The sequence below is a fragment of the Limulus polyphemus genome, unplaced genomic scaffold (genome assembly GCF_000517525.1).
Source record: "Limulus polyphemus unplaced genomic scaffold, Limulus_polyphemus-2.1.2 Scaffold764, whole genome shotgun sequence".
Lineage (NCBI taxonomy): Eukaryota > Metazoa > Arthropoda > Merostomata > Xiphosura > Limulidae > Limulus > Limulus polyphemus.
The window spans coordinates 293,618-306,046 of record NW_013666374.1 but is presented as its reverse complement, the minus strand read 5'-3'; the positions used below and the strand labels follow the sequence as shown (position 1 = coordinate 306,046).

The 12,429-nt window shown below is 30.8% G+C and overlaps 1 protein-coding gene across 2 annotated transcripts in view; it reads left to right on the top strand.

The window, feature by feature from the left end:
• The first annotated feature begins 562 nt into the window (after positions 1-562).
• Positions 563-12,429, top strand: part of LOC106460399 (cAMP-dependent protein kinase regulatory subunit-like) — a 44,383-nt gene continuing 32,516 nt past the window's right edge. The window contains exons 1-3 of one of the 2 annotated variants that reach the window (XM_013920088.2): positions 563-805; positions 4,343-4,510; positions 9,188-9,279. In XM_013920088.2, coding sequence (XP_013775542.1) covers positions 641-805; positions 4,343-4,510; positions 9,188-9,279 — 425 coding nt within the window. In that variant the 5' untranslated portion in view covers positions 563-640. Of the gene's footprint in view, positions 816-4,342; positions 4,511-9,187; positions 9,280-12,429 lie in introns of both variants that reach the window. The other variant, XM_013920089.2, reaches the window with a different exon arrangement.

Genomic DNA, 12,429 nt, shown 5'->3' with positions numbered 1-12,429 from the left:
GTGAACGTACGAGAATATGACGTGTTACTAGTGTCACGTGACCACCGCTGTCGTAACAATACTATTTTCTATTTATTGTGAATGTTAGTTTTCTAAAAGCTCTATAAGATTTTAATGAGATATAGATCGCTTCAGTTTTCACTCTAACATGTAACAAACAAATTAAACTGGGTTTTTAAGTTAAGAAAATATGTGATAATTTTTTCAAAGTTCAAAACTACACAATGTGTTATCTGTGCTGTTCCCACTGCAGGCATCGACCCCTAAATTCTATCGTTATAAGCCCTCAAGTGTACCGACGTGTTACGGGGTCGTGTAGAAAAAGAGAGAGATAATTTGTCTTGTTTCCATTCCTTTATTAACTGATAATTCAAACTTTTGAATACCTTTGTTTTTCGTGTTGCTCTCTTTTTTTTTCTCAGTTTCTATTTGATTAAATGGTTATTCGTACTTTACAATCTAAAGTTATTTTTCTTGTTAAGAGAGAGAGAAAAAAGACATAAAAATACAATTTGTGTAAGTCAATAACGTTATTATTAATTACATTTTTATGCGATAACAGACATTCGAAAGTATAAAAATGTTTTTTGAATGATACCAGCATGCTTTAAGTTGTTAACCTGTTGTTTGGAGGGTTAAAATGGCGACCAACACCGAAGAGGAGCAAACATTGAAGGATTGTGAAGTTTATGTACATAGGCACCATATTCAACAACTTCTTAAAGACTGTATTGTTCAACTGTGTGTTAGTCGTCCGGAAAATCCAATTTCATTTTTGAGAGGATATTTTCAAAGGCTTGAACGGGTAATGTAACGTATGTAAAACAAGTTTGAACTGGATACAAATTTCAACTAGTACTACTGAACTAGTGAACTACTTGAACTAGTATTAGTAATACATCTTAAATTGGTTACAAGAATACAAGCTGTGTAAAAAATATATTACTATTACTGGGTCTAGAATAACAGACCGAACACAAAATACACTAAATGTTTGAAATAAATGCGATAATTTAATTTTTGTTACCTTTTCTTTCATTCAAAGTACTGTCGGTGCAGAACTTCATAATTTTATTGCACTTTAAGTTTAACTTAAACTTTAAGTTTAATTTTAAAGTGAGTGCGTTAAATTTACGCTTTAAGCCTTATGCAATCTTAACTTCTATTTTAAGACTAATAATATTAATACTAATAGTCTAAATTCTAAGTTAGAGGTCGTAATTACCGAAGCAATGATAAAATGTATTCTAATCTTTATAATATAAGTAATTAACTTCTTAAGTAGGATTAGGAATATCAGTGATTGCCTGGTTGATTTTTAGTTTTGATCTCTCTCTAAAGTCTAAGTACATACTTTGCTCTGTTTATAACTTAATAGGAATTACATTAACAGTTTGACTTTGAAACAAAGTTTTAACAGTTTTAAGACTTAAATGTTAGACTAGCTTAACTGCTGTTAACATATATATTACAAAATATAAGAACATGTTAACACTTAACAGAATTTTTTTGATTTAACCAGGCCATTTTTATTTTTTCAGTTGGGTAGCTAAAAAAAAAATAGTAAAGTATCCTGAAAGCCAAATTTTAGTTATAAATAGTGGATGTCAAGATTTGCAAATTAATTCCAACCTTAAGTAAATATTTGGATTTAGACATATAAGAACAATGATGTACTAACTTTAGATGTAAGAGATGTATTGTAACTTAATGTAAGAGTCTTACACAAATAATTTGAAATGTTCTTTTGAACAGCTTCACTGACTAATGTGCACTGTACAACAGTGCATCTTGTGCAAGAATTTATAGAATGCCTTCTTAATTTTAAAGTTGCAGCAAATTATTTGTTTTAATTATTTTTTTAATGTGAGACATCTTAATGCTGTTTGCAGTGAAACTGTTACATTTCATAAAGGCAGGTGGTAGAAATTTTGTAAACCTGAAACTCCTGATTACACTCTTAAAATTTCATGAAGGTTCAGGTCTCTCGAGTGAGCAACAAGGATCAAGACACTTGTTTTACTTTTACTAAAAAGTCAGTAACACCAAAGAGTAGCAGCTTGGATTTAAAGATTTCTTCATCTGAATAATTTATTATTTAAAAAAAAATTGGTGTTGTTTAAAGTTATACAACAGACTATTATCTATGTTAAAATACTTTGCTTTTATTTGCTAGCTTGTGTTCCCTGATTGACTGGTGAGAGGGCCAAAAGCTTGCAAATATAAGAAAAGTATTTTAATGTAGAGAACAGTCCATGTATAATTCTAAATATTCAGTTACATTATGAGTTAAAAAACAAAATGCATTGATGTTATGTTACTTTTGTATATTAGCCCCATTTGCTTGGTCCTTCCTGGCTTTGGTGAAATTCACAGGCTATGGGAAATGTAATAGTTTTTTATGTAATAATAATGACTACTGGACTAATTAGCTGTTTGCATTTATATTGATGGTTCTTGGTAGTATTTAGTAGGACCAAAGTATAATTGACTTTGGTCTACTATGGTTTCATATCCCAAAATAAATCGTATATTTTGATATTTTTAGTAAATTAGGTTATTTTAAAGCTAATACTCTCTCATGTTGCTGACTTTTTATTAAAATATCTTGATGCATCATGTCACTGATTAATGAGACATGAAGGTTATCACAACTGTTTCATATTCAATAAATCTTAATTTTCAGAGTTTGAAATTCACACTTGCAATTTGTAAGTGGGTTTTCCATAATATATTTTAGAATTTGTTTTCTACATGCAATTTTCCACGAGTGCATACTTGCATGTAATCCAAAATTGAATTATGACATAAAACTGCAAAGTTAAATTCCTGAATTCTTTCAAGTCACCAGAAACTAGTTCCTGTTTAATTAGGATTATCCTTTTATTATGAACCAAATAGCAGATTTTCCATCTGATTCCTGCTTGATTATGATTTTTTATGTATGCCCTTGAATTCCTCCATTCATTAGAGCACTAATGAGATCATTTTGCTGCCGAGTCTACAATATGTGTACTATGTCATCAGAAATTTTTATGAATCAGAACAATGGTATTAATGCAAGTTTGTTCTCATCTTCATTAGTGTAATGGAAAACAAAAAGGTTACAAGTTTTTTAAGTGTGTTAATTCTGGAAATGAAAGTGATGAAGAGCAGAAGTTATCTAGTGACAATAAAAAAAAGAAGTTTTCTGTCAAAGCATCTGTTAAAACTGTCAAAAGATCTGAATGACTCAAATCCTTATTTATTAATAATATATTTTTATATTTATGATATTCAAACAATATACATAAATAAATTGGCTAACTAGCAAATTAATGATTTCTAATTACATTAATGGTATGTTTTAAATAAAATCATTAGTACCATTAGCAGTGACAATAAAACATATTTTAATTATTTGATTATAAATTTATTATTTACACAGATCGGTGATGTTCATGTTTCCTTTTCTTTACCTTGCTTGTGCTCTTTTTTTTCTGCAAGTTTAGTGAATGTTTTGTGAAAATATTTTGTTACTGGTTATGATGTTTAATAGCTTTTCTCTTCAGTTCTTTTTCCCCTGTTGAAGATTTTTTGTAAGCATTTTATTAGTATTTTCCCTTTTTCAGAGTTTTAATTTATGTATTTATATTGCTTTTAGGCTTAACATTTGCATTTTTGTTTTCAAGGTAGCCCAGTTTTGGTTTTTGTTGTTTCTTTTTTGTCTGTATTTTATTTTCCATATAGTTCTATATCAGTATGTCATAAATTATTTTGTTTGTTTGAGAGCAAAGCCACGTTGGGCTATCTGCTGTGTCCACAGTGGAGAATCGAACCCTAGATTTAACATTGTAAGTTCATAGACTTACAGCTGTGCCATTGGGGGACAAATTATTTCATATTTGGCATGTTTTTTGTTTTTATTTTCATGTTTTATTTTTAATTTTATCCCAATTTTTACTTAACCCCCATCTTCTAACTTCCCCAAAAAATGTACACCCTTTTTAGCTGCAGCATAGTGGCTCATAGTTTTTTCAAGTACAAACTATTAGTTCATGGCTCCATCTCTTGACTGATTTGAGATCTAATTATAGCTACAGCTATTAAGGATTCCCTCTTGTTTATATTTCTCAGTTAGTTCAGTATTGATATGTTTGATATCCATTTTGTTGGTATTTTAATAATTTTTCATCTTTTTATAGTTTCTCACATTATGGAACTCTTTCCAAGTGTCTAAAGGCCTAGTAGCCCAGCATTTCAGCAGTAAAAAACAAAACAAAATGTACCCTTGCTAATTTATCTAGAGTACTAAAATAATATTTCCTTATCTTATGCATACTTTTAATCTTAATTTGTAAAGGAAGCAGCAAACAAAGCAAGTAAACAAACATCAACCATTTCTCCTTGTGATGAAAAAGAAGATGAACAGTCATCAATGCCTAACATAGTACCACCACAACGTGGTCGACGTGGAGCTGTCAGTGCTGAAACGTACTCGGAGGAAGATGCAACTACATATGTGAAAAAGGTTTGTGCTTCTGTTGTGTTTTAGATTATATTTTTATTACTATATATCTTTTTTCCAGTATAAATCTATCGTAATGATGGTACTTTTCAGTAACTGAGAGTCATATGCTTTATCTGGCTATCAATTTATCTTGGGTATATATTAAGTGCCCAAGTATAGAAATAACTTTAAGATAGAAAATTCATGAGGAATTTTGGGTCAAGGAAAAGTGCAAAAATTGAGAAGGAAAAGTAGAAGAGAAATAGAGGAAATAGAAAATAGAGGAAAAAGAATCTGTATATTGACTTTTGGGCTGTATTGCTGAAGGTGTGAAAAATTTTAGGAGCCTTGACTGAGCACGTGGAAATAATGTGTACTTTTTTAAAGAATGCATATCAATTATAATTTATCAGTCTGTATGTTGTTTAAATTCTTGCCTTCAATCCCTTGATTAATTTCCTGGATATTATGCAATTTCTACCAAACTTAAAAGATCTAATTTATATTTCATTATGAAAATATAACATTTTCGTTATTCTTTCATTATGCCAGAAACTTTTATTACTCATTTGCTATTGATGTGTTGCCCTCTCTGCATCTCATTTGAATAAGACTGTATTATTTGGGTCAATCCTGAAAAGCATCCAGTAACTTCAATAATTTGTTAATATTTGTCATTTTATTTTCTTCAGTTGTTCCTTGGTTTCTGAGGTGTTTATAAACAATGAAAGCACAAAGAAATGAATATGTTTTTATAGTCAATATACGACTTAACATAGAATGTCCTCTAAAACAAAATAGGCTGGGCTTCATCATGACAAGGTAAAGGGCTTTTTGGTTAGTTTCACATTTTTTTTCTTCCTTTTGAATCGCTATTTAAATGCTGGATGTTTGTTTTTCTTAAGAGAAATTTAAATTCTTGCTTTTTAAAAATTTTTTAGAAATGTTGCCTTAACTGCTATGCCCAGATGGGTGCATCCTGCATTGAGGGAAAAATTGCTTTATTGAATTAAAAAAATTGTAGAAAATAAATTTGAGGTTGTTCTTCCACACTTCTAAGAAAAAGAACTTCAAAATTAAAATGTATTAAATAAGAAAGTTTTATTTACTAAATTCTTTACATAAAATGTTTTTTTAATTACAAATTTTGATTCTGAGTTGCTTTCCGCACACATCAAACAAAGAAATTAGTGTTTATGAATTTCCTGAACTTTTTATGAACATGATATGAGGAAAGTCATAATAGTTTGAAATAATCTGTATTAGCTAATATGGCCACCAGTTCAGTTGAGATTCACGTAGAGATTAGAACAAAGTGATAGCTGCTAGAAGAAAAGATGTTTATGACTAACTTAAGCCCTAATTACAGTCCTGACTGTTTTTTAAAGTTGACAGTGAGCTTACCTTATTTTATACTTCATTTGATTTATGATGTTGCAGTATGATAAGTAGATAATTGTCTTTTGTAGGCTTAGTTAAATCATTTTGCACTCAACCATATCAAGTTTAGTTTTGTTGACAAGGCTGCAGTGTTAGGCCTTATTTACATTAGACCTTATTGGCCTAATTAAGTATTTCAGAGGCCAAAGAAAATCACCAAAAAGAAATATAAAAACTGTATATAAATAAATATAAAATGGGTTTAAAACTTATTTACATATATTAAATGAAATCTGATTATCAGGGAATAAAAAAGTTTGGGTAAGTAAAATGTTATTGTATATCAGAAATCATAAAATATAAATACAATGCAACTGTGTGTGTTGTTTTCTGAACCAAAATAAAGATAAAATCTACAGTTTTATGAAATAACTTTATAGGATAGTTCTAAAAGGATGTAAGAAGATATAAAAAATAAAAGTAAGCATTTTTCTTTTAAAAAATGTATCACAATGAAGTCATTTCAAAAGTTCAAAGCTGCAAATACATACAAATATCACATATAAAAATAAGATATTTGCAGCAACTGCTTAATCTGTATAAAGTTCTTCTGGAGTTTCAAATTACTTCATGTAGTAGTTTTTTTGTTTATTTTTGCAATGCAATACAACAAGTACAACAGGTGTGAAAATGGTCTAATAGTTAATTGGACAGATCATTTTAAAGTTAAATCCACACTGAAAGATTGGAGAATCTAAAACTATCATAGAAAAAACACATTTCTTTATTACTCTCAGTACAAATTATTTTTAACATAAGTGCTAAGAAATGAAACTTGCATTGATGTTATGAATTTCAGTGATCTTTAATGATTTGATTGAATTTCCAACTTTTTATTTTTATAGTAACATAATAACATCTTGTTCAGATAACTTTGAATAATTTACCATTATCTCCAGAAGAAAAAAAAACTGCTAAGTTTTATTTATACAACAAGTTTTTCAAACGTGACTTTCTACTCAAACCTGCTCTTTTGACTCAGATCACTTGGGAGAGCAAAGAGCTCTGAAACCTCACCCTAGGCAGTTGGACATAGTGCTTTTTTTTTTTTTGCAAAATAATACTCGACATATATCTTGGTGTCAAAAGAGGTTCATAATTTTCCAGCCACATTTTGAAATCAGTGGCTACCTTCTTGAATGAGATGGCCGAAGAAATTGAGATCGCCCCAATCCTATTTGACCACACATTAGTCAAGTCCCCTGATGCAGCTAAAGCAGACTTTGCTTAGACATAGTCTTGAAAGCTGATTTGATGTGTAGTGGAGTCTCTGTGCAAAAGGTTGTCAAGATGTGAGACATACTGTAATATTGATCTTTCCTTTGCAGAAGCTTTGTTACAATGGAAATGGTGAAATCAAGCAATAAATTGTAATTATGGAAAATCAGAATGAACACAATTGACTATGGAGGAAGTAGTTCCAATGGTAGTACCGAACCTAGAACACTGTTTTTATAAAGTTGATTAACCGGCCCAGTGTACATGTATCTCTTTTTGAGGGTTAACAGTTGAAACCGAAATCACTCCAGAATGATCCACAAATAAAAGTTAAACTTCACAAGTTGTATTGGGATAATAGCATTTACAATGAAGCAATACAAAAGCTGTTTGTTTAATTTTTATATATTGATTTAACAAAGTAAATAAATAATAGTCTTCATAGATTTTGAGCCAAATGTACTTATCAAAAATATCTCAAATTTAATACTGGTAGCTCTTTAGTATTTGTTACATATTATTACTAGATGTACCTTTTCTTTTATTTATTTCAAATCTGCATTCATAAAAAAAACAAAAAAACTACACATACATTTTAAGTCATTTTGTAATGCTATAGTTTTTTTTCTTCAGTATAAAACCATAAATTTACATATATGATTTGTGTTCATCTGTTTTCACATGAAAGGTTATGTATTCTGCTTTGAATTATAGAAAGGTGGACATTTGTGATTGCATAAATACAAGTTAATCTTGTAAAGTAAAAAAAGTAAAGCATGCTTTTCCTTCAGTTTTTAATTTCTGTCAGATCTAATTTTCTAAATTTATTTAATTTTTCACTTGTGAAATAATAAGTAATAGCTTAATGTGTCCTAATTCTCACCTTTGATATTTTTCTTGCTTTTGCTATATATTTTTCACTTATGCTTACATATTGGAGATTAAGCTCTTATAAATGTATTACTTATCAGTTAATTTTTGTGTTAAAATATTTTATATACATGTTTATTAGTTAAATTCAGCTTGTAATATAATATATGTAAATTTATAAGCTATTATTGTTTTTAAACATTAAGAGATTCAGATCCATTTAGTTTCACAACAAACATATTTTATTTGAGCATAGAAGGTTATTTGTATGATTTATTGTTCCCGTATTATGAGACCTCATAGTTTTAATAAGTTATAGAAATAACATGCATCTTTTTTCCTTCTGTAACTTTAAATGCTAGTTACACACTTAACTCTATGTGTATGGGTGGGGGTAAGTGTGTATGCCACAACCTTTTACCATTGAACATGGTATGTATTTGATGTCAGAGTTATCAGCTATTCATTTTATCCTAGATATATAGAGACAGTTCCTGATAGAGGAGAGTTAATATCAGATACAATAGACAGGGATACTGAAAATAAAAAACTGTAGATGTGCATTTTGGAAGTCCTAGCAGTTATGCCACCGTGGTATGCAAATTGTACAATGGTCAAAAGTATTTTGAGCATCAACATGCACTCTGAATTGTTAGAGTTTGAGTTAGACTGACTTCCTCAGTTCACAGACATATCTTGAGTACACACCTATTGATATGTACATTTTACAAAAATATTGTTACATTTTGTGTCGATTCATGAAGTAAACTTGGAATTATAGTCAACATTTGAAATGGTGTATTTAAGTGTTTAACACTCACAAAAAAAGAAACCTATCATTCTATTGGTATTTGAAGAACTTGTAGCATTCTGCCACAGTTTAACTCTTTATATTGTTAGCCAACACTAGGCAGCTGAGACATAACTAGATAGAACAATATAGTGAACATTCCTTCTCCAGTACACGGTCAAACTGACCCCGTGCACAGTCGGTTAATTGGTTTAAGAATTGGATAATAGTTTGGTTTGCCCCATGAAGTTAAGTGAATTATGTGACATTAATGATGTTTTAAAAGATATATTATCCTGTTATTTTAAAGATTGAAAAAAAGGAACACGTAAAAGTAGTACATTTTGTTGAATCTGTGCATTTGAATTCTTTGATTTTAGGTTGTTCCCAAAGACTATAAGACCATGGCAGCTCTCTCTAAAGCTATTCATCAGAATGTTTTGTTTGCTCACTTAGATGACAATGAACTCAGGTTAGTTCTTATCACAAATATGACAGTGTTTTTACTGTTAATATTGTTAAGAAACAAAGAAAATACCTCATTTTAACATGTAAAAGGTTAGATAATTTTTTGGAGTGTTGTAACTATTATTTTCAGGTATGTTTCCGTTTAGTATTGAGACAGAGTAAGTCTTGTGCTACATTATTCAAGCATATGACTATAACATTTTTTAGAATTGTAGCATGGTTTTCCACATTAATATTTGATACTTTGCATTAAGCTTTAATCTACTATACTGTAGTCATCTTCAGCCTTGTTAAAGTAAAGAAACTGTGTATTTTATTCTATTTTTCTCCAGCATACTATGTTGTCTTTCTATTGTTACCTCTATTACATAATTTCTTATACTGCACCAGTTGATAAATCATTTATGACTTGTGTTTTTCTTTTACAACATCTTGAAATGTGTGCTGCATTCTCTGTCCTCTGTCTAGTGTGGAGCTTAGAGATATGTATTGCCACTGATTTGTAGATACGATACGTATCATGAAACACTAATATAATACTATACTTATCAAAGCATTTATCATATTTCCCATTTGATTCAAAAGTACACTGACATATTTTGAACAGTAAATTAATTTAATACATCAGTGCTTTCTGGCAAAATAAAACAACGATTTGCAAAAAATGCTACTTGGTATCAGGAAAAATAAGACTGATCTTTTAAAAATAACATTGAGCTTTCTTTAACAAGACTTGGTGCTAAGAGAATACTAAAGTTTCAGGGTATTATAGGTATCACAATTAAACCATGTTAACAGCCACTGATCCTAAACAACCTCTTAAAAGTCTAGATTTTGAAATTCTTGAAGAAAGTTTGTCTGTCTAAATGTTTGGGTATTATGGCAGATCTTTGTAAGGTGGCAATGTCCCCAGCAGTTGTAAATACTCTTTGAATAGGTACTAATGTTGTCAGAATACCTAGATATTTCTTTGCTACAGTGCTTAAAAGTGAATACAATACTTCCTTTTTTTTCCACCATTTTAAGTGGATTTAATTTAAAGTGTATCATAGACTCAATTTATCAGTGTAACACCTCTTTATTAGTAATTTAAATACAGTCCAGCCCTGTTTATCTGGACAGCTGTGGGTCTAAGCAGTTAATGGCAGAGGTGGCCATATTACCGGGTGTCACTGTATGGGGTCAACCCTGGGATCAGACTGAGGCCTCAAAGGCACAGTACATACCCCTACAACTTGCCCATAATACTCACCTTTCTATGTTCCTGTTTGATACAGAATGTTGTAATAACATCTTTACATACCTATTTTTGTCATTTCTTGTCTAAAAAATAAAAATTCTGTACTGTATTTTTGATTAACAGATAAATGCAAAACTTAGGACAACAATGACCTTCATGAGTTTTCCTTGCACCACACAGTATCAGGGGCCAAGGCATAGTGTTGTTGTTTATGTGCACATGTGGTGACACCTGGCAGTAATGATACTCAAATCATGAAAAAACAACTTTCTGCCATTTCCATCAATAGAACAGAGACAATTGATTTGGCTGAGATAGCAGATCTCTATTTATTGCAAAATGGAGGGGAAAGGTGACAAAACTTGAATGTTTGAATTTTCCCCTTTGAACAATTCTTTTGTTCACAAGAAGACCAAAAGAGACATCGAACTAGAAGTGTTACAAATGACAAAGTTTAAAGGAGTGTGAAAACATACTGTATGTTTGATCGTGTATGTATGATCATCAGTGCAGCATGAGGTGTGAAGCATCAAGTAGGATCAGCATGCCATTAATAGGGAACATCAATAGTCACCTGGTTTATAACACCTACAAGATGTGGCCGCACTCAGTCGATGTACTGTAGTGGCCTCACTTTGATTGACAGGTCTCAATTGGGCAGCAGCTTGTGAGAACCGGCCTGGGTGGCCACAATACTGAGTTCAAAGAGATTGCTTGGGACTGGGAAACAGGAGACCACAAGTCAAGTTGATCACAATATGAGTGCCCATAATAGCGGATGTTTTACAAACATAAAATAGAAGGAAATATTTGGAACTGTGCCAAAATGGCTGTAATTAAGGGTTGACCGATATGCGGGTCTGGACTGCAGATGATTGAGAAACTGGTTCAGTTTCCATGATGGAAATGTCACTAAACAAGTCAGTTGCAGCAGGATTGTTACTATGGTCTGTTTTTCTGATTTTTAATTTTTACAAGAAAGACCATTTATAGAATCGGCTAAATCCCCTGGTGAGCTTGGGTTGATTTTGTTGCATGTAGTGATGGCTCTTCATTTACACCTTTTGTGGCAATTTTAGCAAAGGTGGATCCAAAGCAAAGTGCTGCTGTATCCTGCTCTTTTGTTACAGTCACATGAAAAATAAATTTGAAAGAGAGTTTCATGAACAAAGCAAACTTGAAACAACTTGGGATTGTACATGTCCTGCATGATAAAGAAAAACATTGATTTACTGTAATAAACTGAAAGGAGTGGAGCAGATTGCAGAATGCATGCCATTATCTGTTTGTTCAGACTTTTTTCTTAAAGTTTATGTAGACTTTTTAACAATAATTTAGCTTAACAATGAAATAATGTTTAACATATGACACCTAGTGATATCTATAATATTGACATATAATAATAATAATAATAAGTTTAACTAAATATATATATATATACATATCAGCTAGCAATATGAAAACTTTCATTTTTTCAGCATTATTCTAGCTTTGTAAAAGTATTAAATCTAGTTTCTAATGCTGCTGCTTTTCACAAGAAAGGTATATCATTTTTATAACATGAACTACACGTTTGATTTCCTTTACTTGTAATGAATATTCTTCATGGGCTATCAAGTTTATCAAAAATTGATGGTATAAATGTCCAACTAGTGATATTATAAGAGCACAAGTAGCTGTTTTCATTAGTCTCATAAGCTGAACAGTCTCTTCAAGCACAATTACTTTCATCATCATTTGGTAGTGCTATGTCAGGTTCTGATTTCTTGGTCTGTTTACTTTGAATGACAGCATGGAGTACAGCCTGTTGTTCAAAGACCCATTTAGCCATTTCAAATGTTCTATTTCATCTTGTAACATCATCTTGCTCGAATTTGTGGTTCAGATGCTTCTTGTTGTGGTAAAGGGTTTTAC